The sequence below is a fragment of the Oryzias latipes genome, chromosome 11, assembly GCF_053564925.1.
Source record: "Oryzias latipes strain Hd-rR chromosome 11, Olatipes_Hd-rR_3.1".
Classification (NCBI taxonomy): domain Eukaryota; kingdom Metazoa; phylum Chordata; class Actinopteri; order Beloniformes; family Adrianichthyidae; genus Oryzias; species Oryzias latipes.
This window is the reverse complement of record NC_136247.1, coordinates 16,618,537-16,645,957: the sequence shown is the minus strand read 5'-3', so window position 1 is coordinate 16,645,957 and position 27,421 is coordinate 16,618,537. Positions and strand designations below refer to the sequence as shown.

Sequence of the window (27,421 nt, the reverse complement as noted above, 5' to 3'; positions counted from 1 at the left end):
AACAGCAACAAGCTCGTGTTTGTGCATAAATCATGTTGGTGGGAAAACTTCTATTTTTTTTCAAATGTATTTTCCCCCTCAACTATTTTGAGGAAGCGTGCTTCCTGATTTTTGCCGTTGCGGGACAGCACTAATCAGAAATTTTGACATCTGGTTGTTATCCATGGCAAGGCGAGAAACTGGACGGGAATTCTTCATCCTGCGAAACAGTAGTTCATTCAATCTAATCTACGTATGAGTCAGTTTGAGCCTCAAAGACAAGAGAGACACTCAAGAGACCGAAACCAAAACACGCCAATAGTTTGAAGCTAAAGTGAAAAGTCTGTTGTTTTTTTTTTCTTTCTTTTCTACAGGAGGAACATCACACACTGACAGTCACATGTGAAAACGTCAATGCAGTGAAAGTTCATTTCCTTGTTAGCACTAATCAGTCTTTATTGGAGTGGTGTGTGTCCACCCCATGCATTACCTAAGTCGATGTAGTGTAGGCAGAGATTCGAGCCGCTGATATGCTGAAAGTGGCCACACACTGGGCTTTAAGGCTCCATTTAGCAAAAGGAATGTCTATCATGTTTGGGAAATGAGGGTACACACAGCTTACTAAACAAAAGACACTTTTAATTTAAGGTTTAGGGTTTAGCACAATGCAAGAGGAGGACAAAAACACCAGACGGCAATTTGCTTTGTGCTTCTTTGGGAATATTGATCAAAGGAAGCAAACAACGGCCTTCATGTCAGATGTGTGATGGGGCAACTTCCACTCCTGTCATCCTCTGAGACTTTTGTTTTGCACGCATGAATCAGTCCCGCTTCATCATGCTGTCACGGGAGAACACGGCCGAGAAACCGGATGTAATGAAAGTGTGCTCGGCACCCTGCTGAGATTCTGATCATTCACGCTAAGATTAAGTGAATGATCTCTGCTGCAGTGTGGATTGAATCTTTCATGGCACAGCGGGAGATAAAGCTGGGAGAGCATTTATGATTCATCAGGAAATAGCAGCAACATGAACAACTTTGTAGATGGAAATTGAAAGAGACACAGAGGCCGGCACGACTATCAGAGGAGAAGAGACGGGTTGATGGACTTGTTTAAGGGGCTAAACATGGTGCAGCGAGATGAAGCTGCATGTGGCAGTATTTTATTTTCAAGGCAAGGCAAGGCAAGGCAAGTTTATTTGTATAGCACAATTCGTACACAAAGTAATTCAAGGTGCTTCACAAAACAGAAAAATGCATTAAAATCACAATACATAATAGAAATAATCAACGTAAAATTTACTTTAAAAGAAACCTTTCAGTCATATACACGGCTAAACAGAAATGTTTTAAGTCTAGATTTGAACATGAACACAGAAGAGGCCTGTCTTACGACTTCAGGGAGGCTGTTCCAGATTTTAGCTGCAGAATATTGAAACGCTGATTCCCCTTGTTTAGTTCTGACTCTGGGAATCAACAGAAGGCCGGCCCCTGTGGTCCTCAGAGTACGAGATGGTTCATATGGCACTAACATGTCAGAGATGTACTTTGGTGCTCGGCCATGGAGAGACTTGTACACAAGCAGAGCTGCTTTGAAGTCTATTCTTTGAGGTACAGGGAGCCAGTGCAGAGACCTGAGCACAGGACTAATGTGATCATACTTCCTGGTTCTGGTCAAGACTCGAGCAGCAGCATTCTGGATGTACTGGAGCTGTTTTACAGCTCGTTTGGAGAGGCCGGTGAGCAGGCCGTTACAGTAGTCTAACCTACTGGAGACAAATGCATGAATAAGTATCTCCAGGTCTGGCTTTGACACTATGTTTTTGATTTTGGCAATGTTTTTCAGATGATAAAATGCCGCTGATGTTACTGACTTGATATGGCTGTTAAAGTTCAGGTCAGAGTCCATGATTACCCCTAGATTTCTGACTTTATTTGAGGGTTTAAGAGACAGAGAATGAAGGTAGCTGCTGACACTTTCTCTTTCAAAAGATGAAAACGAAGCCAACGTATTAAAGACCCACTCAGATAAAAAATTGTGATTTTCACATATTCTTTAAGCATTTCTCTGATAATGGAGAACATGTATAAAAAAAAATCAAACTTAAAATTGTGTTTCAGAGTATTAGTTAATTCAAATTGCTGTAAATTAGGAGCAGAAGAAAAAATGCCCTTTGAAAAAATGTGTGGTATTGTCGACATAGAAGGTACAATCAGTGAGCTAGAAGCTCCATTCTGATGCATCCACTTGTAGACAAATAGATCCACGTACGTCTTTTTTTTTTTCCTCATCTGAGCTGGAATCTGGTTCAAAACTGTATGGGTGGATAGCTCTATTATTGCTCACCATTTTTGTTGCACTAGTAATATTATATTGGGGGCGTGAGGGCCTATAAGCTAGCTGAAGAACGTGCAAACAGTTGGTTGATGGGAAGTGAGGGACGGCTTGATACGCACGGTGCTAAATTTCTAATGAACTACTGCCACTGTGCAGAAACTATGTCCTAGAATACAACACAGGCTTTCTAAGTGTTAGCTAAAACAAAAAAAATGCTGATAAAATCCTGAAAATGTTCACTACAGTTTTTCCATCCTTAAGGTTTTCTGACTATGCTTCCAGTAGATACAGCAGACGATATATAATAAAAACAACAACTACAAACCATTCATGGTCCTTTCATCTAAACAGATAAAAGTGTTCCCAAGAGACATGTTTTATAAACTGACATTTTCATCTTTAGTGGAAATACCTAAAAACTCCCACAATGCATTTCTGTCTGGATTGTCCACCATGCTAACAGACAGTCAATGATGTCAGCTAATTGATCATGAGATTTTTGTAGCATTCTAAATTTCATGTTCATGATATTTTTATTCAAACAGTTGACAATATTTTAAACAAAAAGTTTAAACTTTGAAAATGAAAACCTTCACTAGCACTTTATTTTAAAGATTTAGTTACTTCCAGTGACAGTAGTACATTCAGTTTGTTCAGTTCCCACTACTCTGCAATGTGGGAGCAACAATGACATTGCCTGAAGTGTATTTTTACTACACTATGCCATATTCATTTTCAAACTCGATCTTTTTGAGAACAGATTCGAGTATCCAAGTATTCGGATACTCCATATAACCCTAGCTGTCACTACTGTTGAACCCATTAGCCCTTACTTTAAAATAGTTGGATTTGGAAAACTGGATCAGAAGCTTTTATTTTCAACCAGACATGAATTTGTTTGATTTCACACTTTTTTTGTTGGGTTTTTTTTTGCGTCCTGCCCCGTTCCAACCAAATCCACCTCCTATATATAAACACAAACCATCTAAATCAAAATCCTAATGAATCACATTGTAAGGATGAAAACTTGGGAACAGGAGATGGAGAAAGCAGGCAGCAGTTTGGCTGTGAAGACTAAAGAGAAAGACGGCAGGTCAGACCAAACCCTCCCTGATTTCTGGGAAATTGTGTTTGATATACACACAGTCAGGCTTCGTAACAAGAGCAGGGACTTTCAAATAAAATCACACAATGCAGGATATTCTCAAGAGGCTTTTGCGGACATTTATTTGACCTTTGGAATGTAAATGCTGTGAAACAATTGCTAAGTTATGTGCCATTTTTTCCTGATTTACAGCTTTTTTTTTTTATGACTCGCTGCAGCTTCTCTCCATTTTCTCCGAACTTCCTAAAATCTGAGTACAAACAGTAACTTATCATGTACACATATAAATACCAGTATGGATCATATGTAGCAAAACAGAGTTTAAGTGCTTCCATTTATTTATTTTTTCAAATATCTAATTTCATGCTACATCAAGCCAAGAGATCTGTCTGCCAGGACTAAATGTAACTGGGTAAAAACATTATAAGCAACATTAGGTCATGAAAGAAAATAGTTTTTGGTGATTTTCATACAACATTCCACTAGTGACCATATAAAACAGTTACAGTATTTCATGCACTATAAGGCACATTATAGCCTTATTTGTTGTTTTAAAAATGACAGTGTGCTTTATAATCTGGAGCACCTCATAAATGGATTCATTCTGGTTTTGTTTAATGATGTTGAAATGACTTGAGAGGTAGACGGTGCTCTGTCAAGATGTCAAGTCTGTTGTATTTTTTTGTTTTTGTTATTTTACGAGTTCCAGATATGGTTGGGGTTTATTCTAAATATGTTAATGTTGCTAACATGTAGCAGTGTTGAGCTGTGTTTTTATTTTTTCATATCACTAATAAGGTCAGGAGCTAGCATAGTCACAGTAATGATTGTTTTGGAGGTATCAGTCTGTTTTTTTTTTTTTTTTTTTTTTTTAACTTGTCCTGTCCAACAGCTGGGCAGACAGACGAGAGCTGAGGGCCTCTTGTGTTGGACATATTTTGCTTTAACAAGAGGGGTTATTAATCTTCTGACAAACCAAAGGTATGTCTGAATAAACCCCTTTTGTAATTGAGGCCAAACTTTATTAATTTCAATCATGTCTGAAAATCTTTGGTGTTGGACCGGACGGAAAAGGAAAGAGGGGAAGAAGAGAGAGGGACGCTAGAGAGAGGGGGGGGTAGGGGGTGATAATAGGAGGGGAAGGGGGATAAGACCATGAAGCAGCATACAGCAACAAGTTTACTGGTTGTTAATCATTATGGTAAGGTTCAAATGCAGTACAAAAAGGGCGGGGCCCGTCCACACACACACTCAAATGTTATAAACACACCTGCTAGCTGCAAAAATGTCCACCTGTCGACATGTACACAAAACAGATAGTGTTCACACACGCATACTTATGCCTTAAAACCAACTAGTGTGAAATATTTCAGTCATTCAGTCATGCAAGCTATTAGTGCAAAGGTGAGCTAACACCAGTGCTCAGGTGAGGTTTTATGTTCTTCTAAAATGGATGGTGGAACGTGAAAAGAAGGAGGGAGAGTGCCCAGCCATCCCCACCCCAAGACCCCCACCGCAGCAGCAGCGGCAGCCGGAATCCCCCCAACGCCACACGGGAACCGGCAGGGAACAACCGCCCGGGCGACCAAGCCCGCCCCCCAGGCCAGGGCCAGCAGGGCCGCCGCAAGGCCCCCAGAGCCAGAGGCCAGGGAAGCACGGAGGGAAAGAGAGCGCCGCCCCAGCCCAACCAGGAGAGCAGCCCCCCCGCCGCGCCGGGAGAACCCAACGCAGAGCCCCACCGGAGAAGGACGCCCACAGCCCCAAACGAGCACCCCACCACCACCCAGGAGTTCCGGGCATCCCCCCTCCCAACCCCAGGTACGAGCCAGGACCCCCCAAGGGAGACCCGCTCCGCACTCCAGGCAGCCATCCGCCCGGCCCACGGTTGGTCCAGGGAGGAGCGACGCAGGGGGCCCGCCGCCCCCGCCCAGGAGGGGGGAACCCCGGGGAAAAAAAGAGGGCCCACAAGGGGTGTTATAAATATGGCCCGACCAGGCTCGGCCACAGTTGGAAATTTGGCGGGGCCCAGCACTCAGGAGCAAGGACCAGAACCCACCCCCCAGGGACCAGACACCCCCGGCTCAGATGTAATGTGAACTCCCCCACCGCGCGGAGAGAGCACCGCCGGGCCCAGGAAGCCTGCACCCCGGGGACACGGCCGCCGTTGCAAAGGGGCCCGCACCCCCCACCAGGGAAGAGGCAGGGGACAGATGGACCCAGGTCCCACCTTCCTTGCAAAATGTGTGTGCGTGTATGTGTGTTTGAGATGGTGTGTGTGTGCATGTGTGTGTGTTTATGTTGGGATGTATATATTGAGGGGGGAGGGGTGTGTGTACTAAGGGGGGTGCAGTTAAAATTGGCGGGTAGGGCACTAAGGGGACATCTCCTGATTACTCACAGTGACGTCCCCTCACCCTCCCCACCAAGGGGCCCTAAATGTCTAATGTGCGGTTAAAATTGGCGGGTAGAGTGCTAGGAGGACATCCGCTGCTTGCTGGCAGTGATGTCCAAGCATCCCCCCTACCAAGGGCCCTACATGTCTAAGGTGCAAATAAAACCGAAAAAGGGGGGGCCCACTCCATACGGCAACCATAGGAGGGGGGCCACTGCCTAGTAACCCCCCCCCCAGGCTCATCGCAGGCTAAGCCCCCCCACCCCCTCACCCAATTATGAGGTTATATGAGGAAGGGGGTAAGTTGGGGACAGCTGACTGTCCCCCGGTGGTCAAACAGCTGCCCCCCCCCCCCCCCCCCCCCCCCAGCAAGGGGGCCAGGCCCACCCAGCCCAGGGGCCCCACCCCCGGAGGCGCCGACACCCCAGGCCCAGCACCACCCCCCCCACACAGAGAGAGAGGAGCCAGAAAGCGCCGCCCCCCCCCCGGAGCAAGCCCAGGCCCCCACCCCCAAACGCCGGCCCTAGAAGAGCTCTGGTCAGGCCTCGACGGGACCGAGGCAGCCAGCCTCAGCGGAGACCCCGACCCGTCAACCCCCCCTGCCCCGTACCAATAGTGGACCCCCCCCCCTCCCCCAGAATGCCCCCCCACAGGTCAGGGCCGACAAGACCCCCCACCCCACCCCACCCCAGACCCCGCAGCCGTAGCGGAGGACACCCAGAGCGACCGGGGGCCCCAAGAGGGTTGTCCCGTCCCGCCCCAGAGCCAGGGAAGGGCCGATCCGGACCGGTATCAGTCTGTTTTATTGTATGTTGCAAAAAAAGATTAGGAGATATGCTACAGAAACACTGGGCATATGAAGCTTGTTCAAGAACAGTTCTTGAATGTGCTTATAGCCCATGATGTTCACACTGGACAAGCAGGGAGGGGCTTCTTCTTCTTTTCCGTTATCTACTTCATCACCTACAGGTAGAAGTGGCATGGTGCGAAATGTCGAATCATTGAACATCTCAGGTTGAATCAGATATTTAACCCTTGTGCTATCCAAAGACCCCCCCCCCCCCCCCCCCCGTTACATTGAAATGTTATTCCTACCATGACAAAGGTGGAAAAATATGAAGAGGATTTCATGTAAATGTAATTTGGCGCAATATAGTGCAGAAAATGGAGTAAACTAATAAATCTTTAAATGTGAAGATCAACTACACCAACTTTAGGATGTTCAATCCAAAGAGTATATATCAGTCCTTCATTTAGCTTGACATAGCATCAAGTTGGAATGTATGATTTCTGTAGTTTAAGATATATAAAAGGTCTTTATGAAGACATAAAAAATGAAAAATCTCTGGAATATTTTTCAAATTATATCTTTTTAAAAAACAAATACTTACATAAAGGCCAAAAATAAAAGGAACTAAATCCTATTTCAGTCTGATATTTTTTTTTCAATTTTGCACAATGCTCATTCATTCATTCATCTTCTTTATCGTTTATTCCCTTTTGGGGTCACGGGGTTGCCGGAGCCTATCCCGGCCACTTGGGCGAAGGCAAGGAATGCCCTGGACTGGTCGCCAGTCTGTCGCAGGGTAAGACTGGCTACCAGTCCAGGGCACAGGGCAATGCTGTTTGGTAAAAATAGTTTAAAAAAAGAAAAAAAAAACACTATTTGGGAAATTGACCAACTGTCCTAGTTAGTTATTTTTCAATTCTACCTTCTGAAGTGCTATAATCACGCAAAGGTCACAAAAAAGTCTTTCCTAAATAGACTAAAGCCAAACAAAGTAAAAGATTAAAGCCCTAAAAACTTTTTTTTTAGTTTTTTTCCAGAGCAGAATTGAAAAACAAACACATGAAATGCTGCATCACTCCAGGAAATTTCCCCTTTCTGCTCTGGACAGAATGATAACAACCCCAGGATTGGTCAAGAGTTAAATCGGGCAAGCAAAAAAAAAAAAATTTACAATAAAAGACAGTGTCCAGCCACCGACTGATGGTAAAACTGCAAATTGAACTACTTAAAGAATCAGGTTGATTATCAGACCACGAAAAATCTATGTGCTATTATTGTAAACTGTGTGGCGGCTGCTTTGGCCATACAGTGCACAACTGCGACCGTGCCAAAATAAGCAAATTTATGTTTTAGGGACACAGACTGAAGGAGAAAAAGTTAGACGGGGAGTGGGAGGGAGGTACGGTTTTTAGAGAGAGTTCTAGAGCGTTTGCTATTGCGGTGAATGGTGTGTATTTTTGTAGCTTCCTCTTTTAACCCCTGCAAACAGGAGTACGGTTGGAGGGAGGGAGGGAGAAAGTCAAAGAATGGAGGGTGGTTGACTGATTATGTGCAAAGGGGGGGGTGTGTGTGTGGGTGGTGTGTGTGCAGCCTCTCTTTCTCTCTTTCTATGGACTTTAAGAGCTTTACCGCTCTTTTTCTGCAGCAGGCCACTTTCTTCTTGTCCAGAGCAACATGTGGACTCCAGCGGCAAAAGCAGACGGCAGTGAGGACAAGAACTTTTCAGAAGAGAGTTGAATGTTTGGATGTCTGCCGCTGGGTTCCAGGGCTGAGATCCATGCACTGGCAGAGTGTTGGAGCCACAGTAGGAAGCAATCCCCCCCCCCTTTTTTTTTTTTCCCCTTTATGTGCGTTTGCTTACGGAAAACAGCTGGGGCGCAAATTGGGCTGAAGATTATTTGGATGCAACAGCACAGAGGACAACTGGGCAAAAGTGGAGAAGGGATCCAAAAACGCAGCGAGACAGTTGGACTGGGAAGACCGAAGTGGAAAAGTCATGGTCTGAAGGGAAATTTCAAAGAACAGAAACCCAGAAGATAAAAATAGAAGCATCCTGTTCCAGTTGTTCACTTGACCGAGTGGCGGAATCTCTGTCTTCCCTTTCTTCCAAACTCCTCTCTTATACTGCCGTGAAATGGGCCGTTTGATTGCTATGACCTTAGCCTACCTGGCATACCTGTTGCCCACGGCGATTGGCGCTCAGAAGCAGCAGCACAGAGTGCAGCACGGACCGTGCAGCTACACCTTCATTCTCCCAGAGGTGGACAACTGCCGTCCTTTAAAGGACTACCAGTTCACTGATGCACCGCAGAGAGACTCCCCACCTGAAGCGGAGAATGACGCCAGCCAATCCAAGCAACGGCAGGACCAAAGGGAAAGGCCTTCATGGCAGGAGAGGAAGCTGGAGAGTCTGGAGAGCGCCATGGAGAACAACACTCAGTGGTTGCAGAAGGTATGTTTTTAGCAAACCTTTGCTTCTTCTGTCCACATGTCTGGCTCCAACGTAGCTTTCCAACTGTCAACCAAACAACATCTACATCGCTGTCAAGCCTTCATTATTTCCCTAATGCTTCCGGTATCTGGCTCCATGACGATGTGTGAGCATGGTTGTATGTCAGAATGTAAGACCACTGGGATGCCAGAAGTTTCAGTTGCATGCTAGTGCGGGGTTTGCAAAGTTTTCTAATATCAAGTTGGGCGAAATATTTTCTCTGAGTAAGAGCCTCTAAATTAGTTTTCTCCCCCAAAAGGCAACAATTATGCAGGCCGTGTTGCGCTCAATTTATAAGTAAAGTCTATCTAAATCTCCCTGTACCAAACTCAGCTTACATGACTTTTTTTTTTTCTTTTCTGTTTAGATATCATAAACTCATTAGAGAGAGACACATTTGGGCATGTCTCCTCACTGGATGTTTGGCCTTTCCTGTTACATTTAGCCCGGATTACGATGGCCTGCATGACAAGACGTGATTAAGTGGCTTCACAGTTTCAACCACTAAGGTCATCTGGGCACAGGATCAGCAGCAGTTGTCTAGGCTGACATGCTACCCCTATCCATCCCTTTTCCCTTTTTCTTTTTCCCTGCTTTCTCAAAACATTTTTGGTTTACTCTAATCCCCTGGAAGATTTTAAATATTTGTGTCAAGTGTTGAGCAAATATGCCGGTTGTGTTTCCGCATTTGAGAATAGGGCATAACGGCAGTCAAAACTCTTTTCTTTGTGCTCCTGTGATTTCCCGCTTAAAACACATCCTCCGTGGTCTGGATTTCTTTCGACAAATATTCCTGTGCGCCGTTTTGCATCACTGAGTTCGTATAGATCAGACCAAAAATCTCAAATACCTTGTGTTTCCTGCGCACAACGTCTTACCTGACAAAAGATAAAAATCTTTATGTTCTATTGTGCGTAACAAGGCTGATCCACTGAGGCTTTGATGTTCACAGGATGCTCTGTGAGAACAAACTGCATGAATGAGAAAGGGGACTGAAAACACACACTTATTGATGTATGGGTTTTAAAAGCCAAAAATGTGTTATATCCTACATTAATCTTGCGCATTTAAACGATTCTTTTTTCAGATTTTTCCTCTGCTTGCATCTTTTTCTTTGTTCCCTGATGCCATGTTGTCGTCCCTGACCAGTTCACATTGACGTTGATTAAAGGGCATTGTGCCTTCAAACCCGGAGCTGTTGTGTAAGCAGCCTCAGAAGGAGATGTGGTTTAAATCCCCCTGGTAACCGGAGAAAAAGCTCTACTGACGACTTTGCTCTGTTGCCAACTTCTTCCACATCGCGTCTGGAATGAACATAAAAGATCCAACTTTTCAACACACAACCCCCAGCAGGCCAAAGTGATGCATAAATGATCGCACTGTAGGTGGGATGTCTGCATAAACCGGCCATGACCCTACAGACACCATCATTTATGCGCACAATTCCAGTACACTTTGACACTTAGACAACAAAGTCTTTCCAGCTCCTTTCGGAGCTCAATAAACCTCTAGCTCATGATTGGGAAGACGCTGGTGGAGTGGAAGCAGAAGAGCTCCAGGCATCCTTGTGTTGGTGTATCTGTGAAATTTTGCGTGGCCTCACTCAAAGCTCCCTTGGGACGCCACAACCCTCTCTGAGCCTTCCACCCAAACCCCTAGAAAGGAAACACACCCCCACGCACACAGAATTTGGAGCCTTCATACCAATTCGGCATGTTCCACAGAGGAGGCTCTGGGGACTATATTAATGCTGTACATATTTTTCCTTGGTGTTTCCAAGAAACCAGCAGTGTTCGTTTTGTTTTGGACTTAATTCTGAACCAACCCCCCCATCTTGTTCCTTTGACCCTGAAGAGTTGAAACGCGGGATGTGAAAATGGGTTTTAGAGGAAGTTTGTTGTGTTAAAGGACTAAAACTGGCTTAGCTGCTAATGACAAACTTTTGTTTTTGTTCTTGGGCAGCTATAAAAAAACAAACTTGTCAACTAAGAGTAACAGTCAAAAACATCTGACAGCTCATATCATACTGGTCTGTAGTCTTTGCTACATTGATAGTGTTAAGGACCTACTACGATCTTTTCCTCTATTAATCCTTGTGCTATCCTATGGGGTCCAGATGACCCGATCCTTACATTGACGTGTTATCCCTACCATGACAAATGTGGATAAAGGTGAAGAGGATTTCATGTAATCCATGGACACCAGTGCAAATCACAAATTATCAAAGAAAAAAGGTTCAGCGCACTGTCTAGTGAGTCTAGATGACCCAACTCCCATTGTTAAAGTGCCTATGATAAAACAAGGGTTATAAGTATTCCTAGTGGTCTTTGAATTATGATTATCTGTTTTTTAGATAACATTTAAAAAATCTGTCGTTTTCTAGGACATAATTTCTGCAGAGCGGCATGAGCTCATTAGAAATTCACCTCTGAGTTGTAGGCGTGATCGTTGTCACCTTGCACCCTTTCCCATCCCCGTGGCTGAGAACTCAGAGCAGGGAGCTTGTGGCCCACCAGTGTATTTTCTATGCCACAAATATGTTCTTTTTTCCAAAAGCATTTCTTCATGTGTTTCTGATTCGCAACAATTTGAATAAAGAAATATTTAAAAAGGAAATTTTTTAGCTTAATTTGCTCTAAATATGTCCCCCATCATCAGAAAAATGCTCCAAGAGCATGTTAAAAACAACAAAAGCACAATTTTCATCAGATTGGGTATTATTGTTGCCACTTGATGCTGATGGAGGCAGATTGGCTTCCGTCTCATAATATTTCTTCCATCTGTAATAAAACTTCACATGACATTATCTCAATTTTTATTAAAAAAATTAAATAATGCATTTATTAGGAAATAAAAAATGCAAATGAGCAATTAGATGCAAAAAAAAAATCCAAATAAATAAGGACACAAAATAGACTTCCAAAAACGATGGGCTATGGGTTGTTTGCTTGATCAGATGACTTCTTAAAATAGTGCCACAATTTTCAATAAAGAAGGATTCGTTTGAAATCTATTTATCCATCTTAAAACTGCAAAACCTGGCCCCTTAGACATAAATCAAAAATTCTTACCCCAGCAAATAAATATGTCAATGGGGTAAGAAAAAGAAGAACCAAGAATCCTTATTTTAAAAAGAAAACTTGTATCACTCTCAAAGTAAGAATATTATTCTATTGAAAAACGTTCTTTAAGATCATGCTTTAATAAACCCTTCAAAGTAAAGTATATCCACATTTATGATAATATATTACCTTTGGCACACTAAAGAAAACATTTTTAATTAGTTATTTTTGCAGCTCATTTTCCCAACCAGAAGTAATTCGACTCAATCTCTGAGGCTCCGCCTTTTGCTCCTTGTGGCGTAGTTCATACTGTCAACCTAGACTCGGCCTCGGCAGCGTGTCTGCAATTCACCCATGAAAACAAACAAAACTAACAAAACAATCAAGTATTTAAGGATAAAATACTGACAGAAGCCTTATTTTGGAGGCAGAACTTCACTGGTCACTTCTATTATTCTCAACTTTAGCTAGCAGTTTATCATCCATTTTGATGGTGCTTATTCCAGAAGTCCTCTCAAAAATTCTAGTCACTCTCCCAGAAAGTCATCACTGCAGACAATGGTCAAGCACAGCATTTAAAATAGCTGATTATAGTATGTGTCGGTTCAGTTATGACTATGAGAGAAACGAAATTGCTTTGGACTTTGAGAATGCACTCTGTGTTTTTGCAGGTCTCATTACATAGTTTCTAGTATGTTTGTTGCAAATGGAATAGAACAGGATTGCCTCAGTGTAAGTTGTTTTTCTTATGTTAACTTTTAACTTGTTGTGAATTCTATAACCTTAGAATTGTAGCACAGGCTGCATGTCAACTGGGTGTATTAAAAATGAATTTTCTGCTGCTTGATGTCTGAACTATAATAATGATAACAATAATGGATTCGTTTTTTTGGGGTTTTTTTGCGCTTTTCCAGATGCTCAAAGCGCTTACAATGTGTTTCCATTATTCATTCACACTTGGTGATGCTACGGCTGCTCTGACCATTACTGGGACATTCATACGCATTCACACACCAGTGGAGCCACGCCAGAGGCACTCCTGCCTCCTATTGCCTGGGAGCAGAAGGGATCGAACCACCAACCCTTCAGTCATTGGGTGACCTGAGCCACTGCTCAAGGACATACACACTAATTTTTTTTGTCTTCACTACAAAAGTAGGCCCTGTACGAAATAGGTCAAGAAAAAATTCTGTGCTGGCAGATTTTCTTTGACTGAGCAAAAAAAAATAAAAAATTGTGAGAAAAGAAACATGTTGTTAACAAGAATTCATATTTTTAAGAAAAAAAATTTTAATCACTAAAAAAATGGTTTCTCAAATTAAAACTATTTTCTTTTAAAAAAACTTTTCTGATTCAATCATTTTTTCTTGCAAGACAGGAAAAATACATGCTTTCTTTAGACAAGGGTCTTTGTACTTTCTTAAGATTCAATTTTGCAGTTTTATTGCCTTTAAAAACAAAAGATAAATTCCCTGAGCTGTCAGATTATTTTAACACAATGTAACTGTAACTTTACAAATCTAAAAAATATGCAAGTTATGGGCATTATAAATTGTCTGTGTTATAAGGAAAACATACCAGGTTTTACAAAATGTAAAAAGACAGCTTTTGCCATTTTTATATATGATAATGTACATCCATCTTTTATTCAAGTATTTATTGTTAAAACAAAATGTTTTTTTTTTTAACTAATCTCTCAAACATTGGATTTACTGGAATTTAAAAATAAAACTTAGTCCACCTTACTAAACACAACCCCACCAATGTTTTCATCACAAATAGTTTGTCTGTTACTGTGTCAAAGTTCAAAGAAATCTATTGTTAGAATGATTCAACCTTATGATTTTCTTGGCGATAATCCCACTTTTGTCCTTCTTCCTTATCCAAAAGATGATTTGATCTGGCCGTTTGGTGTAGCATTTGACAAAGCTGTAATCAACAATTTGGCAGGAAGAGATGAAGCGAAACCTCCAGCACAAAGGCTCAAACAGGAACACTTGTCTGTTCCTGATAGCAGTTTCAGTGCATTATTCCGATTTTGCTGTAGAAGTTGAGTCTTAAAGTTAACCCTTGTGCTATCCTATGGGGTCCAGATGACCCGATCCTTACATTGTTGTCCCTAGCATGACAAAGGTGGATTAATAACCCTTGTGCTATCTTAGATGACCCCACCCTTACATTGATTTGTTCTCCCTACCATGACAAAGGTGGATAAAGGTGGAAAGATTTCATGTAATCCATGGACACCAGTGAGGTTCACAAATCATTGAAGAAAAAAGGTTCTGCGCACTGTCTAGTGGGTCTAAATGACCCAACTCCCAATGTTAAAGTGCCTAGGATAGCACAAGGGTTAAGGTGACTTCAAACCCCTTAGCATTTACTTTTAAATATTTAGGCAAAGTTTTATTTTTTCATCCCTTATGGTCTCAGTTATTTGATGCTTCAAATGTTAGACACGAAAAAAAAAGTTCAAAAAGCTAGAGAAATGTGCCCGAAAACACAAAGAAGTTGTAGATACAATCAAAGCTGCGTTGTATGGCCCTCCCTATCTCACCTTTTGACCTACCCTCACTGGCAGAGCGGCTGCTTCAGCCCCCTCACTCTTCTCTCCTCCTCTGCCACCCTGCTCAGAGCTGCAAGTGACAAATTCATTGATTAACCCATTTATTTTTCCTTTTTGTTGGTTTTATCTCCATAGCAACCATTTTATTTTTGAGTCGTCTGGGGTTGGCGAACAGGTCTATGTCATTTTTAAAAGAATTGGCAGATTTAAACATTTTGATTAGCTTAGCAACTGCGTTTTTTTTTTGTTCACCATGCTCACATTCCTAATATGTTCATTTTATTGTGCAAAAAATTGAAAAATCGCCATAAATCACACTTTACCATAAAATGGCCACCAAGTCACAGGTCTTTTAGCCATCCTATACATTTTAAAAACATTCCTTTGAACATACCTGAGCGGTGTCGTCGGCCTCCTGGGGGGGAAAGGCGGTGCTTGGTGGTCAGTGGTGGTCTTCTCTTGGGATTGGGGGTCTGGCGTCTAAGCGGGGTTCCCATTGGGGTCTTGGATGATTTGGGCAAGGGACCCTGGCTCTGCACCTTGGGGACCGTGTCTAGCCCGGGGAGGGGGACCCCACCGGTCATTGGTGTGGGGTGCCGGGGTGGCTAGTAGCCTTTTTCCCATGTCGGTCTTGGTGGGGTTGATGGGTGGGCTGTCGGGGGTGCAGTGTGGACTGGTTGTGGGTGGCTCTGGCTCGCTTCTGGGGTGGGGGCAGGGCGTCTCTTGTATTCCTCTCGTCTGGGTGGCAGTGTATGTCTCGAGTAGTCGGTCTTGGGTCTGGGCCTGTGACACCTGGGGGGAGGCGGAGGTCCCTGCATGGCTGGGTCCCCTGCTTGCACACAGTCTGCTCCCTTCGCCCCTCGGCCAGAGGGCTGTGGGGGCATGACCTCCCGCTCTGTTCCCATGGTGGAAGTCTAGTACACTTGTGAGGCATTCAACATGATCAAACATATATCAGGAAACGCACACCTTTAATCTAAATGCTCATTCCTTCTGGTTATACGCGGGCATGGTGGATGTTTAATTGTTTTTTTTGTCGGAAGCGTGATATGTGGCAGGAAGTCTTCTATAGATACTGTGAATTTGTATAAATATGATTAAGACTTGTTAACAGTTGTGTGGATGTCAGATGATGGTGTGTACGTGTGTATATGAGTATCAACGCATGTAATGTAAGTTATATATGACACTCATCCCATGACATTTTATTATGAATCCACAAAAGAACACATCTGTTACAAAGGGTTTTATATTAACACACTGGAAGAGTATCAAACAACATTGTAAAAGCAAAACATGTCCATCACAAAAGGAACTCAGCTGCAATCTGTTTGTACATTTGCTGGATAGGAATAAAAATCCACGACCGCGTATTTGTTTTGTTAGTGGAAAAGTGTTTTGGGGAGATCCATTTAAAGTTTTGGAGAAAACAATGGTCAAACACAGCATTTAGAATCGTCGCTGTCCCACTGTGATGTCTCTTTTTTTTATTCATTCCTTTTGTCATGAAATTCATTTTCACCAGACAAGATATGTGCAAATTTGAGGAGGCTGTGAGGATGCGTCGGTGGTAAATTTTCCCTGCAGATCACAATAAGAAAGAAAAATTGCAAAAAAAAAAAAAAATCTAATTCTTGTAATTCAAGACTGCTAAATTCCATTATGGGTTTTTTACACAGATGATTCGGCATTTATATCTAAATTGTATTAAAAAAAAAAAAGTAAAGGAAAAAAAGCTAAATAACTTTTAACATTGCAACACATTAAAGATACATTTGTTCTGGCAATGCTCGTTTATAAAATAAAACAGTGGACCAAGCATTTGTTGCCTGATTTAAATTCTGTTCAAACTGGGATGGCAACTCATTAACCAGATAATATTGAGTGTCGTCTCCTGCGAGAATTCATTTTCCAGTTGTGCGGTTTAATGACTAAACTCTGATGTCTTCTCTCCAAAAGACTTATAAATATTAATGCTTTCTGGTTTGATATTCAACTTTCCTTTTTTACAAAACAAATTTTCATCATTCACTGCAGCAAAAGTGGAATTGAAATTCCCTTGGTACTTTTCACAAAAATCCAACGATAAGAGAAAGTATTTCTTTAAGAAAAAAATTAAAATCCTATTTTTGGTCTTTTTGTGACTAATTGTTTTTTTTTCTCCTGATGATATTTTTCTCTGGTTTTGTGACAGATACTGTTGAAGAGTCTGTACTTGGGATGAAAAACATGAAAATCGTGATGTCAAAGTACACACTTTTTATCAATTCTCCCTCAGATGTGTTCACTGGCAATGGTAGTGGGGATGATCAGGGGTACAGACATGAAGTTGGAGGTGGGCTAAATTTAAGTCTCAAGGGAGGCCCCTAGTTTGCATCTCGTTGACAGGGGCCCTTTTCATGGAGTGTCAAACTGTCAGAAAATTCTCCGTCTGCTTTTATGTCCCTTCAGCTGGAGAACTTCATCCAAGAAAATGTGCGCTCCGGAATGGAAGAAATAAAGAGATCTGCGGTTCACACTCAGACAGCTGCAATGCTGGAAATGGGAACAAACCTCCTGAGCCAATCGGCAGAGCAGACTCGAAAACTGACCGATGTGGAAACCCAGGTGAGTCCATCCAAAAAAATAAAAATCTGGTTAACTTGCGTTAACGTGTTTACACCCGACCCAAACAATTTGCAATGGAGGTCACGTCAATTCAAAAACTAAACTGGTTCTTCTGAAATACCAGATAAATAGCTAATTAAATGTAAATCTGATGTAACCTGCTGGGAAGCCTTGCCCAAAGGTGGCGGCAGCTGCTTTGAAACAGCTACTATTTGGTCCTCGAGGCTACAATTGACACAATGAGCATGGAGCCTGACAACAAGCCAATTAAAACATAAATATCAGTAGCACAACACAGATGTGTCTTCAATCATTCCATTGCGTTGTTATTACAGATAGAGCTGTTTTGGCCCCCATGCTTTTTTTATGGCTTATCAAAGTAGATATGAAGCTGTACAAACATCTGAACTGCCTTGTTGGAGTTTTCATTTCATCTGTAACTTCAAAACATGTTGCAGGTGCTTATGAGATCATTCTCCCTCAAAGTTTGATTATGAGATCAAAGAAGGCAAATTATTGGATTTGTGTTGCGTTGTGTGACACTGTTTATGCCCAAGGATCCTTTACTAGGGAATTGGCGCTCACAAACAACACTCATTTATTCTAGTATTTGTGCATACTTGGTTAAACTAACACCTAATTTTTCACTGATCTTAGGTGTTAAACCAGACGAGCCGCCTGGAGATCCAGCTGCTCGAGTATTCGCTCTTCACAAACCGCCTTGAGAAACATATTCTCCTGCAGACTCAAGAGATTTCCCGCCTCAGTGACAAAAACAGGTAGGACCATTACTTGCAGGACAAACATTTTGTCATCTATGAGCTCTTTGACAGTGATCCAGCCTTGTCAATATTGTTCTAATGACCAGGAAATCTTCCTGTGTAAAGTATTTTAGCTACCGGTACTTTAATTCATAAAAAAAGACCAAATTATCTGGAAACTGTTGACAATAACAACCACCTCTGATTTGGCCATAATAATAACTGACCAGAAAGAAAAAACAAAGTTTCTGCAGAATGGCTAGTTCATTAGAAATTCAACTCTGAGTAGTGGGCGATACTGTTGGTGCATTGTAAGCCCACCCCCCTTTCCATCGCCCAACTTTTTACATTTTCCCCTGCTACCCTCACAGCCCCAACCTAGTATTACCAATACAACAAAAACACTGAGCAATATCAGAGATATCCAGCCTTACAGTTTAGATCCCGATTCCAGCTCAGACGAGGAAATCACAGACATTCATGGGTCTATTAGCCCATAAGTAGGTGCATCAGAATGGAGTAGAGCAGGGTTTTTTTTAGCCTGCACAGGCTTTTAAGGGGCGTTGAAAAGCTTTCATTTTTTTTTTATAAAAATGACAATAGTCCTTAAAATCTGGAGTGCTTTAAAATATGGATGAATTCTGATTATGCTTATTGATAATGAGGTGATTTTAAGAAGTCCCATTTCTGTAAAAATGTTAGTCTTTTTTTTTACAATCTGCAAAGAGGGTTGGAGGTTTTGTAAATAGACGGCTAATGTATATTAGTGTTGGGCTATGTTTTTTTTACGTGTTACTAGGTTTGAGGTTGGCAATGTCTCAGTAATGATTATTTTAGTGGTATCAATCTGTATTTCCATGTGTTTCAAACAAGTTGGGGAGTTACAGGTTTAATAAATGCACTAACGTGGCTAACTGTGAGCTTTAATAAAGTCCCACTGACTAAATGACTTATCTCTGACTCTTAAGTCTCACTTAATGTGCCTTATAAACGTTTGAAAATAGACCATTCATTGATGGTGCGCCTAATAATCTGGTGCACCCTATCTTTTGCTCTGCTCTTGATACACAACAATTTGAGTAAAGAAATACTCAAAATGGAAAGTTTGAGCCTAATTTTCTTTAAATATGTCCTCCATAATCACAAAAATGCAATAAGAACATGTCAAAAGCACAATTTTCATTGGAGTGGGTTTTTGAACACCTTCAGATTACTTTACACTTGGTATGGCATCCTCCTCAGATTCTGCTTCTTGTTATTATGCATGAGCGTAGTTAACAAGACTCATCTTAAGGTGGGCCTGGGTTGACTTGTTCACAGTAGAGTTCAGATGACCTTTCACACCTGCTGATGGAAGGAGAACATGTACTTCGTTAACACGCTAGTTTGGAATAAAGGTTACATGCATTTTTTTTACAGCTGGATTTTATCTGCACTAAAAATCCCACTTAAAGGGATGTTGTTAGCATCATCTGAAAGAGACATTCTTATACATCCTTAACAAAAAGCCACAAAATGACAAACTCGTGCATATTGTGTAAGCATGGGTGCATGCTTCCTTCAGTTAATGTTAGGAGGGGTTTCCCATTCTTCTGTGGCAGAATGCAGGGTCAGAAAAAGGGCCAGGGGGCGGGGCAATGAGAGCAGGACTGCAACCAGTGCGAGAGGCGGAGTGTGTTTTCACTCTTCAAACCTGCTTGTTTATCATTCCATTCATCTGTACCAAGTGTGACCAAGGGAGATAACAGCGCCCCAGCATTAACACCTGTTCCACATTTGGTCCGTGTGGCCCTGCTCTGACCTTTAGGCCTCGTCCTCAGAGGTGCTGAAATGGTTATGACATGTAAACAAATTAATGCATCTGAACTAGGGCGCGCTCTGCAAGAGGCTTGCTGAAATCCAACGTGTAGCAGCAGATTTGCAGCCGTAGATTGAAATGGAAACTGTTTGTAGAAGGTTACAGCTGCTGAGCTGTAAGGGCAAGTTTTTGAACCACAGCCAAGCTAAAAAAAGGCAGAGACATGTTTGTTTTCACAGGCATTGCATGTAAAATAGGACTGGCAGGAAGAGCAGCAGAGGGATGGAGCAAAAATGCATTCATAATGCACATATTACAACACCAATGATAATAAATAGCACATTATCATCACCATAACACGTTAATAACTCAGGATGCAATGGGATCCAAAAAGGAACATTTGTCCTGCCAACTCTCCTAACTGTTTAAACATCGTTTTGCTGGTTTTATGGCGTAGTCTACACTTTGACTGATCCTCAAAGTAAAATAAGCACAATGGGGAATAATTTGTCTGCTTGTTCTGCCAGTTTTATGGAGAATTTTCCCACCACAGTGATGTGGATTAGAAGTAATGTATATAAAAGAAAATGATTTGGAGTGATCCCCCTCTTCTTCCAACATTCAACCCCATCAGCTCCTTTAAGTGGGAGATTGAGGATCCATCGTGGACAGAGTGTATGCACAGTTTAGAAGTAGCTTGTTCAATCTAGGTGGGTGGATTGCTTTATTAAATAACTGCTGCAGAGTCGTTAGTTAAAGCCATAAAGATCAACCTGCAGGGATTTATGATCTTCATTTAGGGGTGGTGGGGGAGTGCCACTCAAGGAGACGCACACACATACACAGACTGTCAGGTTATTGCCTTCTATGATTGAGCGTCTTAGCTTGCTGGGCCATCTGTGAGTGCTGCTGTGGTACAGGTGTTTATATTGTGTTAGCCCAGTGAGACTGGCACTGATGTGGATTAGTCATCCCTTGTAAATGTGCAACTGTGCGCCATATCCAAAGAAAAATTGCTGAACACTAGATCCTGCACCTGCACCTCCTTTTCTTTTAACCCTTGTGCTATTCTAGGCACTTTAACATTGGGAGTTGGGTCATCTAGACCCCACAAGACAGTGCTCTGAACCTTTTTTCTTCAATGATTTGTGATCTTCATTGGTGTCCATGGATTACATGAAATCCTCTTCACCTTTATCCACCTTTGTCATGGTAGGAATAACACGTCAATGTAAGGGTGGGGTCATAGGATAGCACAAGGGTTAAAATACATATGCAAGGCACTATTCATCAGACAAGGAAATGAAATGATGACCCATATTTGATATTTTTGGTTGGCCTCTTTTTATTTTTGTTTTTTTTACAGTTTCCTAGAACAAAGGCTTTTGGCGCTTGAAGCTCGATACGGAAGGGAGCTGCAGAGTTTGCAGAGCGAAAAGGAGCAGCTTCAAGATCTGCTGGAAAGGCAGAGTCAACTGGTTGGTCAGCTTCAGGGGGAGCTTGGAAGTTCCACGCTCAACAGCACTTTACTCCAGAGCCAGCAGGCCATGCTCACAGACACTGTGCAGAAGCTGCTGACGAAAGTCAATCACTGCAACGGTAAGGCCCTGAGAGTTTACAGAGTTTGGAGCCGCAAATTGCACTGTCAACATCTGTTATTCAAAACTCCAAGATACACACAAAAATGGGGATGGGGCAACACCGCTGAATGGGGAGGTTTTATGCTGGCGAGAGGTGATCTGCATCGGCTTGTAATTCAGATGGCAGACACACTGCTTCCATATTTAATATTCAGGCTGCAAACATCAAAGGCTTAAGGAAGACAGCTCACATGCAGCATGGCATTTGGATATGGATCAAAAGCTACGGATTTCAGTCTGTCAACATATGCTTTCATGTTTCTGCAGAGGTTTCCAGCATCCCCAAGAAGGAGCCGCATCATTTCAGGGACTGCGCAGAAATCCTGCGATCTGGAGTGAAAGAGAGTGGAGTTTATAGCATACGCCTGCACAACTCCACCCGGGACGTTGAGGTAGAAAATCTTTAACCTCTTAGCGCCTTCACTTCTATGATAAATCCAAATTTAGCTACAAACAGCTTCACATCAATCTGACTCCATCAGGTTTGAGAGGCCTTTGAAGGCTTCCGTAAAAAACTGACACTTCTGCCTAATGAAGAGTTCAAATTGCAGCCTCATAACAATAAGTGATGATGATGTTGTTGAATCCCAGCTGTGTGTTGACCCAATTTCTGTCGCAGAAGCTGAGGTGTGGTTTACATCCGAATGTGCCATGTTTATCAAACCTTCTAAAAATGACATTGGCAGCATTTTGGAGTTAAACCCACAACGTTGGGCTGCGTGGGAGGTAGATGTTAAAGAGCACTGGCCTTTTCCTGCAAATATCACCTAACTGACACTGACGTGAAACTTTTTTTTTTTGAAACCTTTTGTCCTTTTGTCTCACGGCTCTTTTATTCTTTATCTCTTTACAGGCTTGTTAAAAACACTTGCATTAAATAAGTTACAACCTAACAAATACTACAAGGTAAAACTCCTCTGATTTCATTAAAGATCCTCTTTTAAACTATTTCCATGTGTTCCCAGTAGTCTTTTCATTATGATTTTATATTTTTTATCCAAAATATGCCTACAAAATAGGCATATTTAACCTACAAAACATGCAGCCATTGAACGCACGTTGAAAGTTAAACCAGTTGAACTTTGACCAATCAGGAACTCGGATTTGGTAGTGACGTATGGATGGTGTCCTGGTGGCAGCTGTTTGAAAGTTGATCGTGAAGGACACATTAATAATTGAAGTTTGTGCCCAGGCAGAGTTAAATAACTCCAAGTCTTTCATATACAAGAAGAGAGCTGTCAAAGACAAAGCCAAGATTTGCACCGCGCCTATATTTTGCATGACGTCTCTTAGCTGTATGTACATGGGCTAGTATCGGGTAGCAACAGACCAATTTGAAAACCGTATGCTAAAAGCGTGTTCATGAACGCTCATTACAAGTGTATGAAGCAGGAGTTGTGGGCGGGACAACAAAAATGGTGAGCAATGTTGGAGCAATCCAACCAGATAGTTTTGAGTCAGATGTCAGCTCAGACAAGAAAAACAAAGGATCTAGTTGTCTACAGGTGGATGCATCACAATGGAACAGAGGAAGGTTTCAATGAAAGGATCTATGTTTTTTGTGTTTGTCCTTATTAAAAAATAAAATAAATAAATAATAAAAGGGTGTTGCTTTTACGTCACAAATACGATTTTTTTCAAAACGGCATTTTTTACAACTGCTCCAGATTCACAGCAATTTGAATAAATTAAGCATAAATGTTACGCTTATTTTTTTCTTTATATATGTCCGCTATCATCAGCAGAATGTCACATGAACATGTTAAATACATCCAAAACAAAACTGTCATCAGAGTGGGTCATTAAAACACACAAAGACTTTAACACGAACACAGATGCAGACGCCACGCTGCGTTATAGCGGGCCAAAATAATAAGAAGCAGGAGCATCAAACCTGCAGACTTTACAGTGAATGAGCGTGTGCTGCTGAATACAGAGTCAGAAAAGCCTAGAATGGACTTCCACTGATCTGAAATGCCTGCTTTCTGCTAACTCAGCCATAGCAGCCGGCAGCAGGATATCATTTCTGTGAATCACATCAAGCCTTCTTGGATGAGATCTTCCCTCTTGCGGCTTTAACAGTGTGGTGGAGGTGGAGCTGGTAGGGGTGAAACAGCTTTTTGTTATGCATTGCTTTCAGCCTAGTTTACTGTTGGCTGCCTCCCCTCCTGCCTCTGTTTCCCTCAGTTCCTATTTTTTTTTGTTACTGTGGGCAGGACAGCCAGGTGTTAGGCACATGTGCCGTGTGTTTCCTGGCCAACTGGGGCCGTTGTTGGTTTCAGCAGAAACAAGTTCCTCACCAAAACGAGGCTGCTTTCAGTCTGTGCCATTCACTTCCTGTGTGGCAGCCGAACCAGTTGTTAAATTTTTTTTTTTTTTTAAATGACCCATTTTCTAAACAGCGAGTGTTTTCTCAGACTGACTGGAGGCAAAACTTATCTTTTTGTTTTACTGGACATCATCTTATTTGTTAGTTTTTTTCTGTTCTGAAAATAAAGCATCCCTTTTAAAAATGTCATAAAAGCACAACTTTCTCAAAGCAAAAACACATTTAAATATTCCCACTCATTAAATTGAAAATTAAACCTTTATTAAACTGAGTTGATTGAGCTTGCTCTTGGAAAAAAGCTAGAAATTGTAGGTTTCACATGACTGGAGTTTAGACTGGAGCATTTGGGAATTGACTTCGATTTAAAATTCTTTTTTGCAAACCTTGTTTAGAAATGCAGAGAAGTTCCCACATGACCAGAATACTGCATGCACACATGTTTGTTTGTTCAGGGGGCAGTGTTTGGTGGGTGGGGGGCGGCAAAAAAAAAAAAAAAACCTTTCATGTCTAAACATTTGCGATTTTTGCCAACATACTAGTCTGTGCCCAGCACAGCAACTCTTACATTTATGACAGCAAACTGTTTCATCTTCATTAACTGTTCAAAATACAAAGATTGCCAAGGAAAATAAAATCCTAGCATTTTTTTTTATATGCATATCAAGCAAATAAACTATCTAATTAGGAGGATTTATGCACTTCTCGCATTGCTTGGAAAGTTCACTCTATCAAGTCAGCACTACCTGCATTTAAGGATGCCAAAATAAGTGTCATCAGACACACAGAATATTACTAAATAAATTCCCAGAAGTTTAGATTTCAAAATTGGTCACTAGATTAATTTTTGGTGTTCTTCTAAATGGCAAAATGCGCTGCCAAGGAAGAAGGAAAGCAATCTGTTGAAATCCAAACCGCAACCCCCCCCCCCCCCCCCCCCCCCCCCCCACACACACACACACACACACTTTTTTCCCCCCTAGGGATAAGAGAGCATGCAGAGATGTTAGTTTTTTCTTCCCACCTGGGTCATATCATTGTATGACACCCTGAAATGTGAAGCCCCTGCCCCCATTTTGCATTCATTTCATTGCAACCCACAGAACACTGTATCTTCTGAACGACAAGGGGGATTTAAAAGACTTATTATTTGTTTAAAAACAAAAACAAAAAAAGAAGTTGTTTTATAATCCGGAGCGCCTTATTTTTGGATTAATTCTGGTTGTGTTTATTGTTGTCAAAGCAAATTTGAAGGGTGTTAGGTGTTTTGCACATAGGGTTGGGTGTCATTATAAATACACTAATGTAGCTAACGTGTGGCGGTTTCATTCTGTCTTTTTTTTATGTGTTAATTACGAGGTTAGGAGTTAGCATAGTCACAGTAATGTTTGTTTCATTCTGTTTTTTTTTACCTGTGACAAGGTTGGGGGTTATAGCTATTGTTGAAAATACAGTATGTAATTTTTTAATCCTAAATGTTACTTTTGTACGACTGAGTTTTGGGGCCACCCAAAAAAAAAAAAAAGAAAGGAAATTCAGAGATTTAAAGTTGTAAATCTATGAGTAAAAAACGTGTAAATTTACGAGAAAAAAAAAAAAAACTTGATTACAACTAGATTATTAATGATTTATTCGTTGATGGGTGGCTTGCAGGATCTCTGCAGCCTGTTGAAGAAGCCGTCGGTATCCCTGCAGCTGTTCACTTTATGCATTTTCGATGTTCTTATGCTAATATAATAGACTATTTTAATTCATCTTTGTTGTTTTATGTTGAAACGAGACATTTCATCTGGAGGAGGAAACGCTTGGAACCCTGTTTACCTTCTGCTTTGGTGATTTGCGAATAACAGTTACATGATAAAATGAGGCAAAAGGAATTCTGGATATGTGAATGAAAAGGAAAATAAAAGCTGCAGCAGTCCTCTACACCCAAAGGTGTCTCTGAGCTCCTTATTTTACATATGAAACTCAGCTTTAGCGACACCAAACACCGGAACAACGACTACACCATAATAATAATTTGATTTTGAGTCGCCAAAAGGTTCGGGATTTTTTGTTTTTTAAACCTATACGGAAATGAAGCTTTACAAAATGCTCCACATATTTCATCTTCAAGCCAGACTCCGATAAACAGACAACTTTGGTGTTTTTTCCTCGTTAATTTATGGCTTTTTTCCCTCGTAAATTTACGACTTTAAAGTTGTGAATTTTTTTTTTTTTAAATTCTTTGTATACTGACCCTAAGACTTTGTCGTACTTTTGTGTCATGTTGCAATGCAAATAAAGTCGTTTGAAAGATGAAAAAAGTTTGTTTGCACAAGATTTTCTCCTGTGAAAAAGCTCTCTGTGCTCTACAAGCCGGCTCAAACAAGCCAGACAGCAGCGGAGCTCTTAGCTGCTAAAGAGGCCAGCAGCTCTCCTAACAGCTGGCAGAGAGCGGCATTTCCCATCTTTTTTAAAGCGAACAGAACTTATCAGCCGTGGTAGCTCATAGCAAACTTTAGAATAACAGTCCTTTTCTTTGCAGGTCTTCTGCGACATGACGACTGAAGGCGGAGGGTGGACAGTCCTGCAGCATCGAAGAAACGGCTCTGTTGATTTCCATCGTGGATGGAAGGATTACAAAATGGTAGGACCTGTAATGGGGGTGTTTAGGAAGTGTTGCTCTCAGAAGCCTGCACCCCCCAGCACCAAATGTCTATGCACAGGAGGTTTTAATAATTATTCCTGAGCGGTTTGGCATTAGGAGGCGTGGGAGAGCGGCTAGTCTGTGATCCCAGGTGACCTGCGGATGTTGTGCTTGGCTGCCCTCGTGTTCGCTACCACCCCCCCATGTTTTTGCACCTGCTCTAACTGCTTCTCTCCGACTTCCACAACCTCATAAACAGAATCACGTCTGCAGGTTAGGCACTCGGGACTCGCATAACACTGTCATTTGTATCTGTCCACAAGTTTTAGCCCCAAAAAAGAATCTGACCATAAAGCAGCTCCGTCGCTGAGTCACAAGTGTTTCAACATGGTGGGCTTCTGCTCTGTTTTGAGTTTTAATGACTGTCATTGGAGCTCCATCACACAGGTTTTTTTTTTTTTTTTTTTTAAGAAAAACAACATTCCTTTTGTGCAATAGAAAAATAGAAGAGAAGTAATTGCAAAGCTTTTAGAATAAGTGACTGATGCTGCCTCTGGTTTTTCGGTGGACCGCAGAAGTTATTTGTCTCACTCCCACGCCAACAAATCAATTGCCAGGACTAGGTTTGAAAATCAAATACAGGGAGAGAAATGTGACAGCAAAACAAAACCAGCCAGACCCCCCCCCCCCAAAAAAAAAAAAAAAAGCTCAAAAACCACTTTCAAGCACAATGTTTTTACAAGTGAATGATAAACATTTGGCTCCAGCCAGAGCATGGGAGCACTGGGGCCCTGTAGATGGCTGGGGCCCTGTAGATGTACAAAAGGCCTCAGTGGCCTGCTCTGCTCCGTCCTCCATAAATCTTTGGTCAGGATTGATCAAAAGTTGCAAACAGGTCTGCCTGCTTGATTATAAATGTCCCACATACCTCCCCTGATTT

At 41.8% G+C, this 27,421-nt stretch overlaps 1 protein-coding gene across 1 annotated transcript in view; it reads left to right on the top strand.

The window, feature by feature from the left end:
• The first annotated feature begins 8,028 nt into the window (after positions 1 to 8,028).
• Positions 8,029 to 27,421, top strand: part of angpt2b (angiopoietin 2b) — a 28,436-nt gene continuing 9,043 nt past the window's right edge. Inside the window, exons 1-6 of the mRNA XM_004074025.5 lie at positions 8,029 to 9,056; positions 17,172 to 17,327; positions 17,985 to 18,106; positions 21,253 to 21,485; positions 21,794 to 21,918; positions 26,380 to 26,481. Coding sequence (XP_004074073.1) covers positions 8,739 to 9,056; positions 17,172 to 17,327; positions 17,985 to 18,106; positions 21,253 to 21,485; positions 21,794 to 21,918; positions 26,380 to 26,481 — 1,056 coding nt within the window. The 5' untranslated portion in view covers positions 8,029 to 8,738. The remainder of the gene's footprint in view (positions 9,057 to 17,171; positions 17,328 to 17,984; positions 18,107 to 21,252; positions 21,486 to 21,793; positions 21,919 to 26,379; positions 26,482 to 27,421) is intronic.